The sequence below is a fragment of the Chiloscyllium plagiosum genome, unplaced genomic scaffold, assembly GCF_037043375.1.
Source record: "Chiloscyllium plagiosum isolate Xiang-an unplaced genomic scaffold, Cpla_swu_hap1 HiC_scaffold_22, whole genome shotgun sequence".
NCBI classification, from domain to species: Eukaryota; Metazoa; Chordata; class Chondrichthyes; order Orectolobiformes; family Hemiscylliidae; genus Chiloscyllium; species Chiloscyllium plagiosum.
In genome coordinates, this window is record NW_028270160.1 from 15,565,316 (window position 1) to 15,589,424 (window position 24,109).

Here is a 24,109-nt window from a genome sequence, read left to right on the forward strand (position 1 = left end):
AAACAGGTATGCTGCCTTGGAAAATGCCGGGGGTATTGGACTATGGGGAATGTAGCACATACAGCTAAGCTTCTGGTATCGAGACAGGCTCTAATGTAATGAGGGATATGGGTTCCAAGCGATCGATTGTGACAGGGAACTCTAGTCAGAGGCACAGACAGATGCTTCTGTGGCCAGGAATGTAAGTGAAAGAAAATTTTCTGATTCAGTATGTAGATGTACCTACTAGAGAAGGTGCAAAACTTGACCTACTGTTGAGAAATCAGGCAGGACAGGTGACTGAGGTGTCAGTGGGGGAGCACTTTGGGGCCAGTGACCATAATTCTATTCGTTTTAAAATAGTGATGGAAAAGGATGGACCAAATCTAAAAGTTGAAGTTCTAAATTGGAGAAAGGCCAATTTTGACGGTATTAGGTGAGAACTTTCAAAACTGATTGGGGGCAGTTGTTTGCAGGTAAAGTGATGACTGGAAAATGAGAAGCCTTCAGAAATGAGATAACGAGAGTCCAAAGACAGTATATTCCTGTCAGTGAAAGGAAAGGCTGGTAGTGTAGGGAACACTGGATGACTAAAGAAATTGAAGGTTTGGTTAAGAAAAAGAAGGAAGCATATGTCCGGTATAGGCAGGAGAGATCGCGAGAATCCTTAGAAGGAGGGCAAAAAGAGGACAGGATAGCTTTGGCAAATGTGATTAAGGATAATCCCAAGGGTCTTATAAATACATTTAAGGACAAAAGGCTAACTAGTGTTAAGTTCCCTTCTTGAGATTTTTACAAGCTTGACGCAACTTCAATGCGCCAACTTCTATGAACAGTTATGATTATTTAAGCAAATACAAGCTTTTGGAGGATCACTTGACACACTTCAATGCTTGTAGAACATGTCAAATGAGGCTTTCCGAGCAAGGGAACCGTCCTCCTTTTTTTACAGGGTTTTAAATCAGTCAGTCATGCACGCAAGACCAAACCCCTACCACTCCCCATTTTCACATGCCACCCAGAAACCACGTAAACTGATGAGGTTATTCCTTAAACTGCAACATTTAGTGTGATTAAACTGTCACATCCTTCCCAACCCCCCCCCACCCCCACATCCAATTTCTTACGTAAGCAGAACAAATTAATTGTTTTACATCTCACTAGGGAGAAAATAGGGTCCCTCAAAGATCAGGAAGGCAGCCTATGGGTGGAAACAGATGATTGGGGGGGGCAGAGGGGGTGAGATACTAAACGAGTATTTTGCATCAGTGTTTCTTCTGGAGAAGGACATTGAAGATATAGAATGTGGGGAAATAGATGGTGACATCTTGAAAAGAATGTCCATATTAAGAGAAGTTGGTGCTGGATGTCTTGAAGCTCATAAGTGGATAAATCCCCAGGACCTGATCAAGTGTACCCCAGAACACTGGAAAGCTAGGGAAGTGATTACTGGGCCCCTTGCTGAGATATTTGTATCATCAACAGTCATAGGTGAGGTACCGGAAGACTGGAGGGATTATGGATAGTCAGTGTGGCTTTGTGCATGAGATGTCATGCCTCACGACACTTGAGTTTCTTTGAAGAAGTGACAAAGTACATTGATGAGGGCAAAGTACTTGATCTATATGGGCTTCAGTAAGGCACTTGACAAGGTTCCCCATGGGAGACTGGTTAGCAAGGTTAGATCTCACGGAATTCAGGGAGAACTAGCCATTTGGATACAGAACTGGCTCAAAAGTAGAAGACAGAGGGTGGTGGGTGGAGGATTGCTTTTTAAACTGGAGGCCTGTGACCAGTGGAGTGCCCCAAGGATCAATGCTGGGTCCACGACTTTTCATCATTTATATAAATGAGTTGGATGTGAGCATAAGAGGTATAGTTAGTAAGTTTGTAGATGACACCAAAATTGGAGGTGTAGTGGATAGCGAAGAAGTTTACCTCAGATTATAACAGGATCTTGATCAGATCAGCTAATGGGCTGAGGAGTGGCAGATGGAGTCTAACTTAGATAAATGTGAGGTGCTGCATTTTGGAAAAGCAAATCAGGTGGAGTATAGGAGTATAATGAGAAACCAGAGAAATTTAAAATGCTGAATGAAAAAAAAGACACAAGAATTGAACATCAACTTTGGTTCTGCCTTCACAAAAGGCACAGATAGCCTTTCAGAAATGAGTAAAATAAGGGCCCAGAGAGAGATGGAGTACAAGATGATGACACTAGTACAAAATGGTGGCTGGGAAATTAATTGTTCTGAAGGCTGTCTAATTCAGTCTGCATGCTAGAGTACTTGATGGGATGTCACTGAAAATATTGGATGCATTGGTCGTCATCTGAAATGCTGAAGACCCTCGAGTCGTTCCTCCAGTTTGGATGGTGGCAAATGTAACCGGACTATTTAAAAACTGTGGGAGAGAACTAAACAGAATTGCAGGCCAGTTAATCTAACATCAACAATGGGCAAAATGCTACCTGGAGTCTACTATGAAAGATGTGATAACAGAACATTTAGAAAACATTAGTGGGAATGACAAAGCCAGCATGGGTCCGAGGGGTAAATCATGCTAAATAAAATCTTCTGAAGTTTTCTGAGGTTATAACTAGTAGAATAGATGAGGGAGAACCTACAGGTTGGTGTATTTGGATTTTCAGGAAGCTTTTGAAGAGTTCCCTCAATTATTTGGCAGAGTTAAATACATGGATGTAATATGTTGGGTAATAGGCATCAATTGAAAATAAATTGTGTATAGGAATAAATGGATCTTTTTTTCTGAGTGGACGGCAAGGACTAATGGACTATAAATGTGTCCAGTGACCTGGCTGATGAAACCAAATGCAACATTTCCAAGTTTGCTGGTGACAACATTGGAATTGTGAGGAAGATGCAAGGAGGCTTCAAGATATAGACTGGGCAAATACATGGAAGATACAGTTTAACGTGGCTCTGTGATGTTTTAGACTCTGTATGAACAATGCAAAGAGTATTACTGAAATGATGATACATTGGAAAGTGTGGATGCACAAAGGGATCTGGATACCCTTGTACACTAGTCAATGATAGTAGATGAAGCAAGAAATTCCATATGGTAAATTTGCATTCATTGAGCGAATTTGAGTTCAGAAGAATGTCTTAGCAATTGTACAGGACCTTGGTGAAACTGCACCAAAGTGTATGGCGTGCAGTTTTGATCACGCTACCTAGGAAAGAATAGGATATAGAGGGAGTGCAGCCGAGGTTCATTAGGTTGATGTTGGGGATGGCAAGATTGCCCTGAGGAAGGATTGGTTTGACTAGGCTTCTGTTTACAAATGTTTAGGGTGAGAGGGTCTCTGATGAAAATCTATATAATTCTAATGGGCGCTCGCCTTCATTGCTCAGACCTTTGAGTATAGGAGTTAGCATGTCATGCTGAGGTCATACAGGATGTTGGTGTAGCCTCTTTTGCAGTACTAGTCAGATGTAAAGCACGGAAACAGACCCTTTGGTCCAACTCGTCCATGCTGACGAGATATCCCAATCCAATGTAGTCCCACCTGCCAGCACCCGGCCCATATCCCTCTTAAACCCTTCCTATTCATATATCCATCCAGATGTCTTTTAAATGTTGCAATTTAAACCTATGCCCTCTAGTTCTGGACTCCCTCACCACCAAGGTCCTGTACAATTGTCTATTTATCCTATCCATGCCCGTCATGATTTTATAAACCTCTATAACGTCACCCCTCAGCCTCCTACGCTCCAGGAAAAACAGTCCTAGCCTATTCAACCTCTCCTCCGACCCTGGCAACATCCTTGTAAATGTTTTCTGAACCCTTTCAAGTTTCACAACATCCTTCCAATAGGAAGGAGACCAGAATTGCACACAGTATTCCAAAAGTGGCCTAACCAATGTCCTGTGCAGCTGCAACATGATCTCCCAACTCTTGTACTCAATACTCTGACCAATAAAGGAAAGTGAATGCCTTCTTCGTTATCCTATTTACCTGCGACTCCATTTTCAAGGAGCTATGAACCTGCACCCCAAGGTCTCTTTGTTCAGCAACACTCACTAGGACCTGACCATTAAGTGTATAAGTCTTGCTAAGATTTACTTTCCCAAAATGCAGCGCCTCACATTTATCTAAATTAAACTCCATCGGCTACTTCTCAGCCTATTGGCCCATCTGATCAAGATCCTATTGTAATCGGAGGTAACCTTTCTCGCTGTCCACTGCACAGCCAATTTTGGCGTCATCTGCAAACGTACTAAGTATACCTTTCATGCTCACATCCAAATCATTTATATACATGACAAAAAGTAGCGGACCCAGCACTGATCCTTGTGGCACTCCACCGGTCACAGCCTTCCAGTCTGAAAAATAACCCTCCAGCACCACCACCCTCTGTCTTCTACCTTTTGAGCCAGTTCTGTATCCAAATGGCTAGTTCTTTCTGTATTCCATGAGATCTAACCTCTTTGTTACTTCAAAAACTCAATCAAGTTTGTGAGACATGATTTCCCATGCACAAAGCCATGTTGACTATCCATAATCAGTCCTTGCCTTATGTACATGTACATCCTGTCCCTCAGGACTCCCTCCAACAACTTGCCCGCCACTGACGTCAGGCTCACTGATGTATAGTTTCCTGGCTTGTCCTTACCACCCTTCTTAAACAGTGTCACCATGTTAGCCAACCTTCAGTCTTCCGGCACCTAATCTGTGACTATCGTGAAACAGATATTCAGCAAGGGGCCCAGCAATCACTTCCCTAGCTTCCTTCAGAGTTCTAAAGTACACCAGATCAGGTCCTGGGGATTTATCCAGTTATAGTCACCCTGTTATAGGAAGGATATTATTAAACTGGAGATGATTCACAAAAGGTTTACCAGGATGTTCCTTGCAGTGGAGTGTTTGAGTTATAAGGAGAGGCTGGATAAGGTGGGATCTTTTTGCACTGGAGCATAGGAGTTTGATGCGTGACAGGTTTTCAAATCATGATGGAAACAGATAAGATGAATGACAGGTATCTTTTTCCTAGGGTGAGAGCTGTCAAGATTTGGGAGTGCATTTTTTTAAAGGCGAGAAGAGGAAGTTTTTAAAGATGAGGGGTAACTTTTTTTTTCAGTGAGTAGTTAATGTGTGGAATGAAGTTTGAAAGGAAGTGGTGGATGTGGGTACATGTAAAACCTTAAAGGCATTTGCACAAGTATGTCAATAGGAATTGTTTGGTGAGATATGGGCCAAGTGCAGATAGGTGCATTTAGTTTAGTTTGGGATTACGGTCAGCATGGACTGGTTGGTCTAAATGGTCTGTTTCCATGCTGTCTGACTCTGGTCAATTTAGACGCAAAGACGTTTTGTCTGAAACCTAGGAGTGCAATCACAGGATGTGGGGGGACCATTTAGGACTGAAATGAAAATATTTTTCACTCGAGGGGTAGAGAACATGTGGGATTCTCCCACATAAGGTTTTGGGAGTCAAGTCATTGAATATGTTCAAGAAGGACAAAAAAATTTAGATTTTAAATGTATCAAGAAAATGGGGAGAAAGTGTGAATGTAGCCTGAAGGTAAAGAATCAGTCATGATCAGAATAAATGGCAGAGCGGGCTTCTAAGGCTGAACAACTCTAGCTGCAAACTTGTGTATTAATCCCTTACGAAATTCAGTTGGAGCAGAACTTCATTTTATTCACCTCCCACACATGCAGTTGCTCTGCAATTCTAGATTAGGTATTATATCTCTGCTAGCATTGACGAGATTTTGGACATCTTGAATCCTTGGCAAATATTTTGATTCCAGTGGTTATCACGTGTAGGAGATTGCAATGCACTATTTAGCTGCCTTTTTCTACATTACAGCTCCATTGCCTTTTGAAGGGCAAACAGACATCAGTTGGTCATCAAAGTACATACAAATTCTTTTCCAAAATGACACTCATTCTTTTATGAATCTTCATTGGCAATTATATTGGCACTTTACCAAACATCTGTGGTTTTTCTCAACTGATTACCTGAATAGAAGCATCGTAATTAGATTAACATTGACAGAAAAAGACATGGTTGATTTTTGAATCTCCCTCTTCTGTAAGCTGAGCATGACAAAATTTTGCCCTTAGTACAACTGAGTCAGATCAATAACTCATAGATGGGACTGAAGCTGGGTCCTTGATCTTATTGGCTGTAAACTCTTGGGCAAACCTAAGTATTTGGAGGTTCCCAATTAATGCTGATGAGGTACGTATTTCTGCAGGGTACAAGAGCTGCTGCAGGTTTACCTTTTTTAAAAAAAAATTATATCCAACACAGCAAAATTGTCTGCCCTCAGGATTGTTTGCAGTGGTTGTTTTCACTGTGATTGGAAGCATTATTGGCTGTTTCACACTTTTGGGTTTTGGATCAATGCAAGTTCTTATGGCAGTTCGCCTTTTAAACAGTTCTGCTTTTATGTCCATCTTGATCATTCAGTTGGAGACAATTTGACCTTTCTCACAGGCAAAGGCAATATATATTCTAGGATTGAGAAGGGGGCGACAGCCTAGATGTATTATCATTTGACTCTTAATGTAATGTTTTGGAAACCCAGGTTCAAATCCCGCTAAGGCAAATGGAATTTGAATTTGATACAAATCTGGAATTAAGAGTTTGATGGTGACTGTGAATCCATTGTCAATTGTTGGAAAAACCCATCCTCACTTGGTGTGGTCTACGTGTGACTCCAGATCCACCGCAATGTGGTTGACTCTTAGCTGCCCTCTTGGCCATTTAGAGAAGTGTGATAAATGCTGGCTGAGCCAGTGACTTCCTTCTCCTGTGAATGAATAAGAAAAGGATCATTCCTGATATCTAAAGTATCAAAGCCACTTGTTAATGTTACTTGCAAAATCACTGCTTTCACCAAGTAACAATTATCTGTCTTTGCCCAATAGGAAGGCTATAATTGACAAGTGTTTTGTAGCTGTATACTACACAGTAAATTACGATTTAGCCTATTTTTGTCCTTTAAGCATGCCCTAAGCAAAAACTGCAGTAAAGTACTATGCCTTGGGGAATTTACATAACAGCTTGCTTAAAGGTGGGGGTGGGTGTTGTTTTGGCCTCCTTTCCAATTCGTGTGGGGAGAAGGAACAATTGGCTTGTTCCATGGTCTCTGAAAGTGACCTTATCCATGGTGTCTCCATTTTATATAATCAGAGCTAGTTTGTTTGGTGGTAGGTAGAATGAATAAAATGGACTGTTTCCATAAGCCACCAACGAGATTATGCTTAATGCCTTTGGGTTTCTCTTGATCTATTATACAAATAAAATGTAAACTTTGTTTTACTTAGATATATCTATAAAAAGAGTAAGCCACTTAAATCTTTGTTACTTAAGCTTATAGTAATCTGAAATCCACATTCCTGTCCGTCCCGGATAAACTTGCTTCCAAGCAATTCATCACTTCTGCATTAAATGTTCAAAAATCTGTTTGTCTTTTTCAGCTAAGAGAATTTAAAAGATTCATAATTCTCTGGGGAAAAAAATTGCCTCGTCCCAAATGGGTTACACTTTTTTATTTTTAAGCAGCGAGCTCTGGTTCTAGATTCTCCCACAAGAGGGAATATCCTCTCTACATCTTCCCTATTAGGATCATGTTTCGATCAGGTTGCCACTTGCTCTTGTAAACTTTAGCAGATACATGCCTAGCATGTCCTAACATTCCCTAAAGACGACCTGGCTATTCCAGGGATCAGATTACAAAACCTATTCTGAGCTGCATTCAATGCATTTATGTTCTTCCTTTAAATAAAATGATCAATATTATACATAGAGTTCTAGATGTGGTCTTACCAGTGCCCTGTGTAACTGAAGTATAATCTTGTACTTTTGTATTCAATTCTCCTAATAAATGTTAGCTTTCCGAATCATTTCCTGCAGCTGCATGCTAACTTTTTTGCAACTAATCAGGGATGCAACCATGGTAGTCATATGCTTGAGGAATGTAAAAGTACCCTCTATTAACGGGTTTACCTTCATCCACAGGCTTCTGTGTACAAGATCTGTAAGGAGATGTATGATGATGAAATGGATGGTGACTCAATGTCTTATCAGCCAGATATTGTAGGGGACAGGTGAGTGCAGTCTGTGTGTGCGCGTGCATGTATGTACGGTTGGGGTGGGTGGATGGTTACTACCTCTCCTCCTCATAGTCTTTTGTATTTTGATTCTGCAAGCATCTAGTTCTGTTTCTCCCATCCCAAAAATTTGTCCCGTCAGGACAAATATAATCTGGCCCATTACTGCCTAATTCACCTATCAACCATCAGCAAATTAATGGAAAACATCAGCAAGACATCACTTATCTGAGCATTGGTGTATAGATTATTGATAAATTTGGATTCTAATCAATGTGAGGCCTTATTGCAACCTTACTGCCAACTAAGGGACAAAAAGCTGCATTCCTGAGAAGGTGAATGGAGCTTCAAAGTAATATTTGACTGTTTGGGGCTATCTGGTGCCCCGTAAAGTCAAAATTATACAATGATAAAATTGATTATAGCATCGAAGGAGTTAATTTGGCCTACAGTGTCTGTGGAGGCTCTCTTGTTGTAGTTCTGCAAATGTTCTTCTGTTCAGGTGCTTATCTAATGCCCATTTGAACGCCATGAATGAATCTGTTTCCAGCATTTTCAAGCAGTGCATCCCTTAGCTTAGCCAATTGCTGTGTGAATAATATTTTTCTCACTTTCCTTTTTTTGCATTTTTGCAAATGCTTCAAATCTGTGCCCTCTAGTCTTAAGTGGAAGCAACTTCTCCCTAACCACTCCATCTTGACCGTCATGATTTTGAAGATTTTGATCAAATCTTCTCTTTGTTTTCTTTGAACAGGAGAAAACTGTCCCAATTTCTAGTCATAACTGAGGTGTCTTAGTCCTGGAGCTATTCTAAACTAACTCCGTGCACTCTAATTCTGCATCCTCCTGCTCACACGGCTGTTAATTGCCCCCTCCACTGCATTCCATACAAACTAAAAATATGCATATTATTCCATGCAGCATAGAGTTCAAATTGAAATCGTGCTTTTCCTATTAAAATGCTTTTGTACTGTGTATCCAATTCTTCAAATTGCTTTGGTATTATTTATTGTTAACTCTTAACTCCATGTTCTCATGAAAGTAATCTTGTAAATTTGGGTTGGAGTCAGTGGTGGAAAATACCTGGCTGCGTCAGGAATTTCCTTTTGCATGCAGGACATCAGTAAACTAGCTGTCATTTTCTGATATTGATAAATGAATTACCAGAATTTTCCTTTTGCACTGAATCCCTAGCTTAAGGGTGATCAATCTGGTTACATAACCACTACTGTCTATCCTTAAAACAAATTTAAAATGTTACCTAATATTGTAGAGGAAACCACTTTTAATACTTTTAAAAAAAAGGTTTTTCCCAGCTAGTGTAAGTGACAATATGATTGGTGTCTATTTCCCTTAATAGACAAAGGAAAAACCAGCCAGGATTTCTGCAATTCATTAATATCCAGAATGTGTGCAAAAGCTGCCAAGTGTTTGACTGTGATGCGCATGGGAGACCACTGAGATTAATATGCTCAGTGTAGCCATCAATGGGAAAATTCGAAGTATTTGCATGACCTGTTGAAATTATGTGTTAGAATTTGGTGTCCTACTGAGAGACAGTATCGTAAATGTTTCTGCACCACTTACAGTGGATCCTTGTTCTGTGGCTTACAGCTGAAGTGAAGTTTGGTGTGATTTCATGCTCATGCTTGTATTGCTTTTGGTGTAAAGTGCTGTTTTTTGCTGTCTTTGCAGTTTGGTGGGAGGCCTTCTGACATTGAGCCCGGATTATTGCTTCGTTTTAGAGGATGAGGGCAGTATATGTGGTTATGCCCTTGGAACTGTGGATGTGAAACCATTTTGTAAAAAATGCAAAGTCTCCTGGATACCCGCTATGCGGGAGAAATATGTTAAACCAGAAGCCAGTCAGAATCTTTCCGAAGAACAGGTACTGTCTCTGAGTAACTGGATTCATGTTTACTGTGAATTCCGTGAGTTTTAGTAAGAGTATCTTAAGGAATTCTATTCTCTCAATTCTGGCTCAAGAAAATACACTGGGTGTTTTATATCCAGAAAATTTCTAAATTAAGCCTATTTTATATCAGTCTCTATCTGGAGGCTTGCAAGACCATAAGACAGAGTAACAGAATTAGACTACTCATCGAGTCTGTTCTGCCATTTGATCGTGGCTGATCTGTTTCTCATCCTCATTCTCCTGTAATCCTAGATCCACTGACTAATCAAGAACCTATCTATTTTTGATTTAAATACACTAAATGATTTGACCTCCATACCCTCCTGCAGCAATGTTTAGCACCCAATGTTTGAAGAAATTCCTCCTCCTCTCAGTTGTAAAGGATCGTCCCCTTGCTCTGTGCTTTCCTAGTTTCTCCTACTAGAAGAAACATTTCCGCATCCACTCTGTCCAGGCCCTCTCCCTGTATTCTGTAAACTTACAATGCGATTTCCCCCTTAGTCCTTCTAAACACCATTGTGTACAATTGCAGAGTCCTGAACCACACCTTATTTGACAAGTCCTTTGCCCTGGTCCATTTCTATAAACCTATTCTGCTTCCTTCCAATCACCAACCACTGCCATGGCACATTCTTCTTTTGGTACAAAGTCCAAAAGCGTTCACAATATTCCAAATGTGGTCCGAGCAGAGCCTTAAGCAGCCTCAGCAGCACATCTTGACTCTTGTATTCTCGCTCTTTTGAAATTAATGCCACCATTGCATTTACCTTCCCTAACCACCAACTGAACTTGCATATTAACTTTAAGAGGATTCTGAACTACGCCTCTCGAGTCCCTTTGCCATTCAAACTGTAGAAGCCTTTCTCCATTTGAAAGTAATACATAACCAAACACTTTCCCACATAGTATTCCATCTGCCACCTCTTTGCCCACTCCCAACCTGTCCAGTCCTTTCGCAGCTTCCCTGACACTAACCTGCCCCTTCACCTATCTTTGTGTCATTTGCGAACATGGAAACTATGCCCTCCAGTTTGTTCATCCAAATCATTAATGTATACAGTACAACCTCAATTATCCGACAGGATCTCAAGATCCTGATGTGGGTAATCCGAACGTTCGATCATCCGAACAAAATACTCCCTGCGTGTGTCTTTCAAATAATCAAGGTTGCCCCTGTAATGTGAATAGTTGTAGTCCTAACATGGACCTCTGCAGAACTCCATTAGTTACTAGCTGCCATCCTGAAAAAGACCCTTTTATCCTGCTTCTTGCCTTATGTCAGTCAGTCAATTCCCTACGAATGCTAGTACCTTACCTCTAACACAACGCTTCTTATCCTTTTAGCAACTTGCTGTAGCGCACCTTGTCCAAAGGCTTTCTGGCAATCCAATTTGATCAGGTCAAGTGACTCTTTGTCTAATAGACATTAGCTATTTTCCAGTCCTCTGGGATCCTCCATGATTTTAGTGATTCCTGAAAGATCACCACCAATGCTTTTACAATATCCTCTGCTTTCTCCTTCAGAGCTCTGGCGCAGCCCATCTGGTCTACCTATCTTGACACTGTATGCTTTTCTTTCACTTCATGCTGCTTCTGATTTAAAGATGCGTTATGTAAGGCTCCCAAAAACACCCCATCGGGCCAGTTGAAATGTCACTGCTTTATTTAGATTATATTTAATAGTCCTTTGATTATCTCCATCAGAGCTATTTAAAGGACTTGACCATAATATCTTCAGAAAAAAGACTTGCATTTATTATCATGCATCTCATAACCACTCGGCATCTGTGTGATTTACAGCCAGTAAAGTACGTTTGAAGGGTAGTCACTATTATAATGTAGAAAATGTGTTGGTCAGTTGATCATGACCAGATAATGCTTGTGATGTCAATGAGGGATACATTTTGGTTGGGTGCTTGCTTTGGATATTTCTGTATAGCTTTGATGTCTTGGATGTAGGTTTGCTCGCTGAGCTGGAAGTTCATTTCCAGATTTTTTTTGTTACCCTACTAGGTAACATCTTCAGTAGGCCTCAGGTGAAGCAATGCTGAGAATTCCTGCTTTCTATTTATATGTTTGGTATTCTTTGGGTTGGTGATGTTCATTTCCTGTGGTGAAGTCACTTCCTGTTCCTTCTCCCAGGGGGTGGTAGATTTGGTTGGTTGTTTGTTAATAGAGTTCCGGTTGGAATGCCATGCTTCTAGGAATTTTCATGCGTGGCTTTGTTTGGCTTTTCCTAGGATGGATGTGTTGTCCCAGTCGAAGTGGTGTCCTTCCTAATCCGTATGTGAGGATACCAGTGAGAGAGGGTCATGCCTTTTTGTGGCTAGTTGGTGTTCATGTATCCTGGTGGCTAGTTTTCTGCCTGTTTGTGCATGTTAGACCCCATCTATTCGCCCCTGAGAAAAGGAACAGGTAGTGACTTCACCACAGGAAATAACATCACAGGAAACAATATCACCAACCCAAAGAAACCCAAACATATAAATAGAAAACAGGAATTTTCAGCATTGCTTTGCCTGAGGCCCATTGAAGATATTACCTAGTAGGGTGACAAAATGTCTGGAAATGAACCTTCCAGTTCAGCGAGCAAATCTACATCCAAAACCTCAACCTGAGCTACAAATCTTCTCAAAATGCACTAAGCTTTGATGTCATTCAATGTTGTGCTGTTTTTGGTGTTATTGACTGTAATCGATCCTACTTTAAATTCACCATTTCTCTACTAGTCCCTCTTTTAAAATCCATAAACTGGCTCCACTCTTATTGATAATCCATTACAGAGCAACCTCGATTATTCGAGCAAGATCCTGATGCTTTGGTAAACTGTGTCAACGACAGCCTGAGACTTGCAGGCGTAAAAATCTCCTGCTCCACCTTGCATTTTATCAGCTCCACCTTGCATTGTATCACATGATGTATAATATTCTATTTGAAAGAAGATCCTCTGTTGTAACATAATACTACATATTAAATAAAAGCTTAAATAAGAGGACTTACCAAGCGAGAAAAGCCAAATCTGGGACACTGCGAGCCTGTAGCAAGGGGAATACGTGCCACCACCAACCACCGGGGATACTGCAACCTGGTCTCCCACCTGCTTCCTGCAGCCATCAGATCAGTTATCCAAACATTTAATTATACGAACAAAATACTCCCCACCTGTGTCAGTCGGGTAATTGAGGTTGCTCTGTGTGTTTCAAGCAAGGAGGCTGCCAGTGATAGAAAAATTTGTTTATTCAACAGCTTTTGCACCTTTTTAAAATACTGGCCACTAACACCCTTCCCTAAAACTCATTGCATACTCAGAATGAATACTGTACAGTTACTGTTTAAATGTGAAAACCTTACAAGTCTTTTGCATTCAGTACTGTTTCCCAAGTGCCTTTGAGCTGACCAGATTTGTTTCTGGTGCTCAGTTTTTAGTGTTGACCAGAAGAGTGCTGACTTTCTCATTGAGTTTGGAGGGATATGGGCCAGGTGCTGGCAGGTGGGACTAGATTGGGTTGAGATATCTGGTTGGCATGGACGTGTTGGACCGAAGGGTCTGTTTCCATGCTGTATATCTCTGACTCTGAGTAGTGCTATGGGATCTTTAATTGTCAGCAGTTCTTTTAATGTTTTGATGTGTTCCACTTAACACCACCATTGTGAGGATGCCTGTAACTAACTGGTTTTTGGTTCCCATGTAGAAAATGATGCTGAGCTTCCATGAAGAGCAGCAAGGTCTACCGGAAAGCTTCCTTGCCACTTTCCCCTCATTAATTAAAGTGGATGTGCACTCGAAAGTGACAGATCCGAGTGTTGCTAAGAGTATGATGGGTTGCTTGCTTTCATCATTGAAAGCTAATGGTAAGTATAAATGCTTTTTCTCATCTGAGGGGCAACCATGATTACTCATTATTGAAAGTAACTGTCACACTACAATGTGGAATGTATTAAATGGTTAGCTGCCAAAATGTTGTTTATTTTTCCTCCTCTGGACCATACAAACTAATTTATTATCATCTAATTACTTGAAATAATTGGTTAGTGTATTTTGTTGAAATGTACCTGCCTGTTAGTATTGCCCACAGGTTGAGGGATTGCAATCATGTAGAAAAACTTGAAATTTGGTATTTCTTTTTCTCTCTCAAGTTTGGGTAGGAAGCCGAAGTAAGCAGCTGGAAGTCACTGAAGTGATGCTATTCCCTGATATGGGAGGAATGAAGATAACTACACAATAGCTACAATGTGGAGTTCTCTGTACATACGGTGAATTGCACATTGTCTTCAGAGCGTTCTGTGTCCATTTGTACAATAAGTACATTGAAAGATGGTTATGAAGGGTGAAGAGGTGAATTAGTTTGAAGTGATGCCTTGTGTGCAGTTTTAAGCATTAAAGTGGTTATCTTCTTTTCTAGATATTCTGTGGATCCATCCATATAATCATCCCCTTTCTATCTTGAATTGCAAGCAGAGGACTGCAAATGTTGTGCTCTTGTTCAAGAAGAGCAGTAGAAATGACCCAGATAATTATAAATCAGTGAGTCTTATGTCTGTTGTAGGAAAAACTTTGGGAAGGATTATAAGAGATAGCATTTATAATCATCAGGCAAGCAACAGTTTGATTGGAGATAGTCAATCTGGTTTCATCAAGGGCAGGTCGTGTCTCTCAAACCTCATTTGAGTTTTTTGAGAAGGTGACCAAGCATGTGGATTAGGGTAGGGCAGTTGTCGTGTACATGGACTTCAGTAAAGCTTTGATAAGGTTCCACATGGTAGGCTTTTGGAGAAAATGCAGAGGCATGGGATTGAGGGTGATTTTAGCAGTCTGGATTAGAAACTGGCTTTCTGTAAGAAGGCAGCGAGTGATGGTTGATGGAAAATATTCAGCCTCGAGTCCGATTACTAGTGGTGTGCCACAGATCTGTTTTGGGACCACTGCTGTTTGTCATTTTTATAAATGACTTAGATGCAGCATAGGTGGATGGGTTAGTAAGTTTGCAGATGACACTAAAGTTGGTGGGACAGTGGACAGTGTGGAAGAATGTTGCAGGGGGACTTGGATAAATTGCAGAATTGGGCTGAGAGGTGGCAAATGGAGTTCAATGCGGCTAAATGTGAGGTGATTCACTTTGGGAAGAATAACAGGAAGGCAGAATACTGGGTCAATGGAAAGATTCTTGGTAGTGTGGATGTGCAGAGGGATCTTGGGGTCTATGTATATAGATCCCTGAAAGTTGCCACCCAGGTTGTTAGTACTGTTAAGAAAGCATATGGTGTTAGGTTTTATTGGTAGAGGGATTGAGTTCCGGAGCAGTGATGTCATGCTGGAACTGTACAAAATGTGGCCTCACTTGAAATATTGCGTACAGTTCTGGTTGCCCCATTACAGGAAGGATGTGAAAGCATTGGAAAAGGTGCAGAGGAGATTTACCAGGATGTTGCCTGGTCTGGAGGGATGATCTAATGAGGAAAGGCTGAGGGGCTTGGGTCCCTTCTCATCTGAGAGAAGGCGGCTAAAAGGGATTTAATAGAGACATACAAGATGATCAGAGATTGGATAAGATGGACAAGTGAGAGTCTTTTTCCTAGGATGACGTCCGCTTGTATGAGAGGGCATAGCTGCAAATTGAGGGGTGATAGATCTAAGTCCGAGGCAAGTTCTTCACTCCAAATGGTGAGGGTGTGGAATGCCCTGCCTGCCAATGCAGTTAACTCAGCCACATTAGGGCCATTTTAAAAAGTCCTTGGATAAGTATATGGTTGATGGGATAGTGTAGGAGGATGGGCTTAAATTAGTTCACAGGTCAGCGCAACATCGAGGGCCGAAGGGCCTATTCTGCGCTGTATTGTTCTATACTCATGTAGTGTTAATAAGGGAGAGCTTGTTGATATATGGTTGAATTTCTGAATGGTATTTGTTGAAATGCTACATAAAATGTTACTGTGCAAAGTAAAAGTAGAACTAAATGGTGACAGGTGTGAAATATTTGCATTATATAAAACTGGCAGGCATAAATCCCCTTACTGATTGGCAGAATGTGATAAGTAGGGTTCAGATATCTCTCAAAATAGGAAACTGTGAAGAGGGCATAGAGGTTGTAGACTAATATGTGAGTTGGCAGAAATCTGACAGATGGAGTATAATATTGGAAAACGTGAAATGTTCACTTTGTGAAGGCTAATGGTATGCTCTCTTTTCCAAGAAGAACTGAACATGATTAATTCTACAGGACATTAGTGACGCCACATCTTGAACACTGTACGTAGTTTTGGCTGTTTCCTTTAAGGAGGGATGTAAATGTGTTTAAAGGCAGTTTGAATGAGTTGTTTTATGATGATAGAGGTTAGGTTTAAGGTATTAATTGAATTTGTGTAAAGATGATAACCTGTCTGGTGATGGCTTTGGCCTGTGGTTCAGTGAATCAGCTCATGCTTGGGTTGCCAAAGATGTGCCCAAGTGATGTCCCTTTATGCCTACCTTTAACTATGGCTGACTTTGCACAACATGAAGTGGCTAAATGGTTGAGTGAGCTTTAGCCAGTTTTAAATGAATTTTCCATCTGTTGTGAAGGATTCCTTCCTTTTCATGAAGAGCATATGAAATAGACATGTCAAAAGCAGTACTGTCAATATGCACTTTTGATCTTGTAAGTTTAGTCACAAATATGCCACTTGAGGAAACCGTTAACATTTGCACCTGTGATCACAATGTCACGGCGTCTCTAGATGATCGCTGATCTCCAAATCTATTTTCTTCAGACTCCCTCAAACTTCTCAACTGACTTGGTTGAGGGCAGTTTGAACGACACAATATACGCTTAAATAAATGGTGTTATTGTGGGGTTCCTGCTAGGCCCAACTCTTGCTAACACTTGCGTTGGATGCCGCAAGAGGTGTGTTGTCAGTGGAATTAACATTGTGTACCCCTTATATTACTAATAGACATGCAGATTTGCAATACTTAAATCCAGAGCACCATCAAAGTTGTCCTTGCACAGCTTAAACTCCATCCTCTGCTCAGTTAATGTTGAAATGGAACAAACTTACTTTCCTCTTTTTTCTTAGTTGAGAAATCAGTTTTTTAAAAAACTATTGAGTTTGTGCTCCCTGATCAATATACATGCTAGGATTCCGACAGTTCCACGTACTAGATATTTTCTAATCAGCCTGGTTAGATATATTATTACATGCCTCTGGAACCAGTGGGGCTTGAACCCCAGTCTCTTGGATTAGCAGTAGCACTACCACTGCATCACAACAGACCTTCAACAGTTTCATGTCCTACAAGTTCAATCTTTATTGTTAACCATGTGAATAGGGTCCTAGCCATCTGCTCCTTGAAGCTTAATGCTGTGATAGTGAATTTCAAATCTATACCTGACAGTGACCACTGAAATCATTCTCACTGCATATTACTCTAATTCGTGAAAAGCTGGCCACCATTTTTGGCACTGAAGTGTTTAGTCTAGCTTGGATTCCTATGGAAGGGGCCAGTGCCTCGAAGGTTTGAATAGGTGAAGTTAGCTGTCAGATGGTGTTACTTTTCAGTAAACAAGTGTTATCTCCTTTAACGGGATGCTACTATCAAGTTTTTTAAAAAACGTTTGCCAGTGAGTAATGTGATTTGAGTTTCCACACATGCGTTACCAGGTACCAGGCTGAAAATCCTAGCAACTGGAGGCTGTATCAAACAACAGGCAGCCTGTCGGTAGTTCCTGTGCAAACCACCGAACTCCATGTCGAACATTGCCCATTAGCAGAAGCAAATCTAATGTTTACTAAATAATTCTGACTTAATTACACCAGAAACCAATTTAAGATTATTAATTGGACATATGGTGTCTTGCATTTGAACATGCTAGAACCTACCTATGTTAACATATGGTGCCATATTAATTGTAAACAAATTGAATTAATCTATGAATTACACTCTTTTTAATTTTGTGAAGGGTCATGGAGACCACATTCCCCATGACAACACCCTGATCAGTCAGTCTTGCTGCCAGCTCTGAGTTTGTTTCAGCTCAGGTTGACAGTTCCTATTGCATCTCCATGCCAGCTATGATCCAACCTGTCAGTCCCCTCTGCTCCTGTCTAAATTGTGTTCCCTTTCCGGTCCCAATGAGTGAAAGATGAAAAGCTTCAACTTTGCTGAAAAGAGACATGAGACTCAATGGAATGTGATGCTCCAACAATTAGTGAATCCCTGGTCCTGGCTCTGAATGAGAAGGGGAGGAATGGAGAAGAGGCAACTTGATCACTTTTGTGCTTTGTCTTTTTATAGTGAAGTAGTAGAAAGGGAATGTCACTGACTTGTAGCTTCAACATAAGTTTGCATTCATATACATCTTTTTACGTAGTGAAACATTTCAAAATGTTCTGCAGTAGTGATTATTGAACAAAATGTGACACCAAGCCATATGAGTGCTGTTGTCAGCGACTGAAAACTATTTCAAATAGATAGGTTAGTCAAATAGCTCACTGGAGTCCAGCAAGGACAGCAGATAAAAGGGAATTGGCCAGTGCTGAATCCTGGGTATGTGAAGTATCCATTTCTCCAAGTTGTTTGTATTCCTCTCAATGAGCCATGCTCTTATTTCACTCTTTTCTCTTTTTAGGGTCCCGAGGAGCATTCTGTGAAGTAAAACCCTCTGATCGACGAGGTCTGGAATTCTACAGAAAGCTGGGCTTCTTAGAGTTGGCCAAAATGGAAGGATTCCCAAAAGAGATGTTAGTTCTTGGAAGGAACTTGTAACAGAACCCTGTGCAACGTAGTGTAATTAAAGGATGTGTATAATTAAATGTATCTAAATTTAGCCTTAAGCTGAATAACCTGTGTTTAATAATGTTTTATATTTTCTTTTTTTAATTTGCAATACGTAATAAGGTGAACTTGATCTAGATGGCACTTTGTGAGTTGGGTGGAACTCCACTGATGCAGTAACAAAGCATTATCTTCTTTGTTCTGTTTATACCCTCTTCTATTCCTCGCCTTCACATGAGCAATTGTTTGGTATCAAGGGAAGTTGCCTGGTTCTCTCACTTCAGACACTAGTCCCAAGCTGATGGTGTGAGCTTGCTGTGCAGCCAGTTAAACTACTATGTCAAAACCTGGTCATATTTTATAACCAACCATCCACAGAGGAGCAAGTGGAGTTTTCTGTTTGCAGTGATGATTGAGCTCAGTTCAGTGTTGGGTGGGAGGCTTTGGAACTTTATCTGGTCTGCTTTCTGCATTTTTTAAATATCTGATGAGAAGTAATGGATTTTGTCTGTCTTTTAAAGATGCTTTTATATTTAGGTATTCTCATTTTACTCTTAAGCAGAATTATTTCTGGATAAAGGCACAGGCTGTAAATGCTTAAAATCTGAAATAATTGCAACAGTGCTGGGAATACACAGCAGCTTAGTCAAACTCTTTAAAGGTAAATGGTCGGTTAATAATTTGGGTGCAAATCCTTTATTCGAACTTGATTTGAGCAGTACGTCTAAGCCATTCAGTGTGAAAGTTTCTTGCTTCTGTAAAGACTGCAGTCCACTTTCAAGTTGGAATTCAGTCTTTGGGTTTCGCCAGACAGTGTTAACTTGGTAAAATGTCCCAAGTTCGTTCTCAGCAGCAATCCTGAGAGACTTTACCTTCCCACTGTATTACTATTAGGTATTGACGGTTATATGTGAAGTGATGGGTGTGACGGTTTCTCTACTCCCCACAGTTTGTAATGCATTTTAATAAGCACGGTGGCTCAGTGGTTAGCACTGTTGCCTCACAGCACCAGGGTCTCCGGTTCGATTCCAGCCTCAGGCAACTGTCTGTGTGGAGTTTGCACATTCTCCTCGTGTCTGCATGGGTTTCCTCCGGGTGCTTCGGTTTCCTCCCACAATCCAAAGATGTGCAGGTCAGGTGAATCGGCCATGCTAAATTGCCCACAGTGTTAGGTGCATTAGTCAGAGGGAAATGGGTCTGGGTGGGTTATTCTTTGGAGGGTCGGTGTGGACTGGTTGGGCTGAAGGCCCTGTTTCCACATTGTAGGTAATCTAATCTCATAAACTCTTGGATATCTATTCCTGGTCTTAGTTGTTTACTTTGCAAAGATGATTCTGGATGTAAATGAAAGCAAATGATGCACAGTTGCAGTCTTTGCTTTCACAGCCTGGTTTGTTGTGTGCTGCATGAGACTTGTGGTATCTCTCCTTGTCCTTGATACTTTGTGCATCTCCAATCTTTTTGTCATCTGATAGGAGCAGTCTCTGTTCTATAAACCCCTCTATATTTCAAGAAGTAGAATCTGTCTTGCATTGCTAAATATTTACTCATATACTTTAGGCAATAATTAAGTCGTGGGGAACGTATCACCCATCACATTGACATCAGGAGAAAAAGCTGAATATTTCCTTGGGCTAGGAAGGGCCAATATTCCCTGATAGCTGCAGCTTTTTAAAAATTCATTCATGAGATGGATTTATTGCTAGATCAGCATTTATTGTCGAGAGGGCAGTTTGAGTCAACCACATTGCTGTGGGTCTGGAGTCATATGTATGGCAGACCAGGTGAGGCTGGCAGTTTCCTTCCCTAAAAGGACATTAGTGAAACAGGTTGGGTTTTCTGGCAATAGTTTCATGGTGGTCATTAAACTGTTTTAATTCCAGATTTTGTTTAATGAATTAAAATTCCATCATCTGTCACAGTGGGATTTGAACCCAAGCCCTGAGTGCAGTCTTAATAGTCCTGCGATAAAACCACCAGGCCATCACCTCCCCAAGCATTCTTGTTTGTTCGGCAATGCAAACACTCAATCTGTGAATCAAAGTTAAAATTTCACTCTTTGGTTTCTCACACCCTCTGGTTCTCTTGATGCAAACCCATAATCTGTAGTGTTTCCACTTGCTGGAGATAGATAAATCTGCTTTTTCTATCTTTGCTGTGCTGATGCCAGGATTCCTGCAGCCACTGTCTATTATAATTTTCCGTCTGAGATAACGAGTTGAAATGGCACAGTTCTTACTTCCTGAATACTGTATTGAGTGAGAAATCGCTGAAATTCCTAAGTTCTGTTCACACTTTTTTTTTCAAACATACAGCCTATACTTGCACACTGCAAGTCTGTCCTACTCCTTTACTTCCCCACTCTGTTTAGCTTCTAAAACCAAGTAATATGTTTGGGATCAAAAATCTCACTTCTCCGACCCAGCCCCAACTATCGCTTTGAAAACAAATATTTGCACTATGTACCATTCTCCTAGGTCACCTTTAATCATATATAAAGGCTATCTCGATTTGAGTAAAGCACAGTTGGAATCCAGATTTTAAAATTATGTTGTTACTTGGATAAATATGGAACACAGAATATTCGGGTTCCATTCATGATCCCAGATAGATTTTAAAAAGTCTGATTTTCCGGACAGATCTATGGACTAATTCAGTTTGAAAATCTGTTTCATAAAACCAGATTAACATCTTGCCTATCTTTTTGTTTCATTTCTCCCCCGCCTCTAAATTTTCAAGAAATGTGAAGCTGTGTCCTAACTATTGTTTCCTGGCTGCCTACTTGAAACGGTCACTGCTAGCCTGCTTCCTTTTGTTGTCCTGTAATGGTGCTAGAAACCAAGGAGTGAAAATGATGCATCTAGGTGGAGTTGGTTGGCAGTACGTTGACTGTTTTGAGGGATTGCTGCTGTAGGAAGTCTGGGACATCCAGAAAGGGGAAATATGGCATAAAAAGTTCTGCCAAGTGGAAACTAATGAGTCATTTTCTTGAGTGGAAAGAAAACTGCTGAAAATTTGAAATTGAACTAAATATCTAAAAGGTTGGATAAAGATGTCTGGCTGCTAGATCAGTTTTTTTTCTTTTTAAAACACCAACCTGCTGTGTATTCAAGAACTTGTTGCATCAAGTAAAATGTGAACACCACCTTGTTAAACATTTCTCCAAATTAATTTTCTTCTGGGAAATTAGGGGTTATTCGTTACCTTGAACCACTTCACTGATATTAAAAGGTTCCAGGGCTTTGATCCAGTAATCGTGATATATTCCTAGTCAGGGTGGTGTATGAGAAAGATATCTGCAAGTGGTGGTGTTCTTATTTATTTGCTACCCATGTCCTGGGTAGTGGTACTCAATGCATGTTTCAGTGCTTTTCCTCTGCCAGGGATAAAACTCTTGTTTTTTTTTGTGACCAGATAAAATGGAAAAAATGCATAAAGTTGCATTTTGAGTCTGGAGTTACAGATTCTATTCTCCTAAACTTGCTGTGTGGCTAGTGAAAATATTTTGAACTGTATAGCAATGGGACAAAATATTAGTTCTATAGAACTTAGGGTACATGGCAATGACCACTTTCTGTAAAGTATGTTGATGCTGATCATTAGCATCATAAATATGATAGCTGTCAATACTTCAGTTATTTCTCTAAGTTGGTTGGAATTTAGCCACCCTTCTGCTCTAACTTTTGCACCCCTCTTTGAAAAAGCACAGACATGCTGCTAGATCTTGATAACTGTTAACTGGTGCTCATTCGCCAAAGCTTCCAACCCTCATCAGTGGAGGACAAGCCCAGACATGGAAAGAACTGTGTACATATAAATTTTTTTAAAAGATCATCTTTTGTGTGTCTTTTCCTTTTAATATGTTTGGGTGTGGGCTGGAAGAGCTTGTTTGCGCAGTGGTGATATTTGTATTAACACACGAACCGCCAAACATATGCAGCTGGTCTTTTTCTCAATCAAATCCTGATAAGTGGATTGAACAGTCACACTGATCTATTGTCGTTGTAGATAGATAGTTATTCAGTCTTGGGCTGAGGGTAGAGAATGGGACTCTGAAGCAAAATTCTTAAAGGCATAAATGAACAAGATTATATCATAGCCAACATATATACATATTCAAGATTATTTACAAAAGGATGGAATACCAGCCACTTCTCCTCCTATGTGAGAAATAGCTTCTTGTAGTCTACATAGCATGATTAGATTCTTGGAGCATGGCAGTTTCTGGAAGATAGTCTGCTAGTCTCAGGAGCCTTTTCTAGTCTCATGAATGTTTGGAAGTATCTTCTTGTCTACCAGATGTGCCCCTGTCTTGCCACTGACCTGTGACACAGCTGATGTTCTGTCCCTGGCTATGGCTGCCCTGCCTTGGAGACACATGACTGACACTACTGGTTCCATCCAGCCCTGAATCTTGAAGGATGACCCTTTCTTTCTCGCTCTCTCTCACTCTGTCCCTGTCATAACATTATCACAAGTGCCCTCCAAACCTCATCTGCTTTGTGTACAACTTTGGTCCTCTTTGTTTTGGCCAGGGCAAACCTTACTCCAGCAACAGTAGTGGCTCAGTCTCTCTTTGGATTATCCTTCACTTTAGGATTCCCACCCTTCAGACCATTTGTCCTCCTCTACTTCACTCTGGTGTCTTCCAGCTGCAGTCAAACATGGTTCTTACTGGTTGAACATTAAGGACACAGATGAGCACTGGGACATTTAATGCAGTGTGTTATAGTACATGCTGAGGAACTTGATTTGCTGTGCTAGTGAACTCTCCCTGGATGCTTTTTTTGTAAATATTTTCATTGAGAAAAAGGAGATTTTAGATTTTTTACAAAATAGTGTTGCTATATTATTAGGTTGTTATACTAACAGTAAACAAACTACTACTCTACTCCACAAACCATAAAGAGGTTAAAAAAGCTATAAAAACTACAATTCAATAAATAACTTTAAAAAAAAAATTAAACCAAGTTGAACCAAGGTAAGTTAAATTACATTCAGTTGTTACCACCAAAGCTCCCCACCACCAGTAGCATCGGTTTGGAATCCTTCCTCCCAGAAATGGCCCTCCTGACTACATAAAGGCCCTGACCAGTATAGCTGACAAGTCTGCGTCTATATAATTCAGAAAGGGCTGCCATGTTCTATAAAACAGTTCTATTTTCTGGTGTACCATACTCATGAGGAAGTCTGGGGCATGTGCTCCATAACTAATCTACGCCACCCCCAGAGTCCTGGGAGATTTTCCAAAACCTAACTCGTTAAAATGTTCTTCTTTGCACAGAATTAAAGAATATTAAACAGTTTCTTCCCATACGTGTCCAAAGAAGGGAGATTTGGCAAACCCAAGAGGAGGGACACCAGATCCAAC

General features: G+C 40.6%; 1 protein-coding gene across 3 annotated transcripts in view; it reads left to right on the forward strand.

The window, feature by feature from the left end:
* oga (O-GlcNAcase) overlaps positions 1-22,570 on the forward strand; it is a 53,878-nt gene extending 31,308 nt beyond the window's left edge. For 2 of the 3 annotated variants that reach the window (XM_043712930.2, XM_043712931.2), the window contains 4 exons: positions 7,980-8,068; positions 9,767-9,959; positions 13,679-13,838; positions 18,593-22,570. In XM_043712930.2, the coding sequence (XP_043568865.1) occupies positions 7,980-8,068; positions 9,767-9,959; positions 13,679-13,838; positions 18,593-18,729 (579 nt within the window). In that variant the 3' untranslated portion in view covers positions 18,730-22,570. Of the gene's footprint in view, positions 1-7,979; positions 8,069-9,766; positions 9,960-13,678; positions 13,839-16,180; positions 16,234-18,592 lie in introns of all 3 variants that reach the window. The other variant, XM_043712932.2, reaches the window with a different exon arrangement.
* Positions 22,571-24,109: the final 1,539 nt, after the last annotated feature.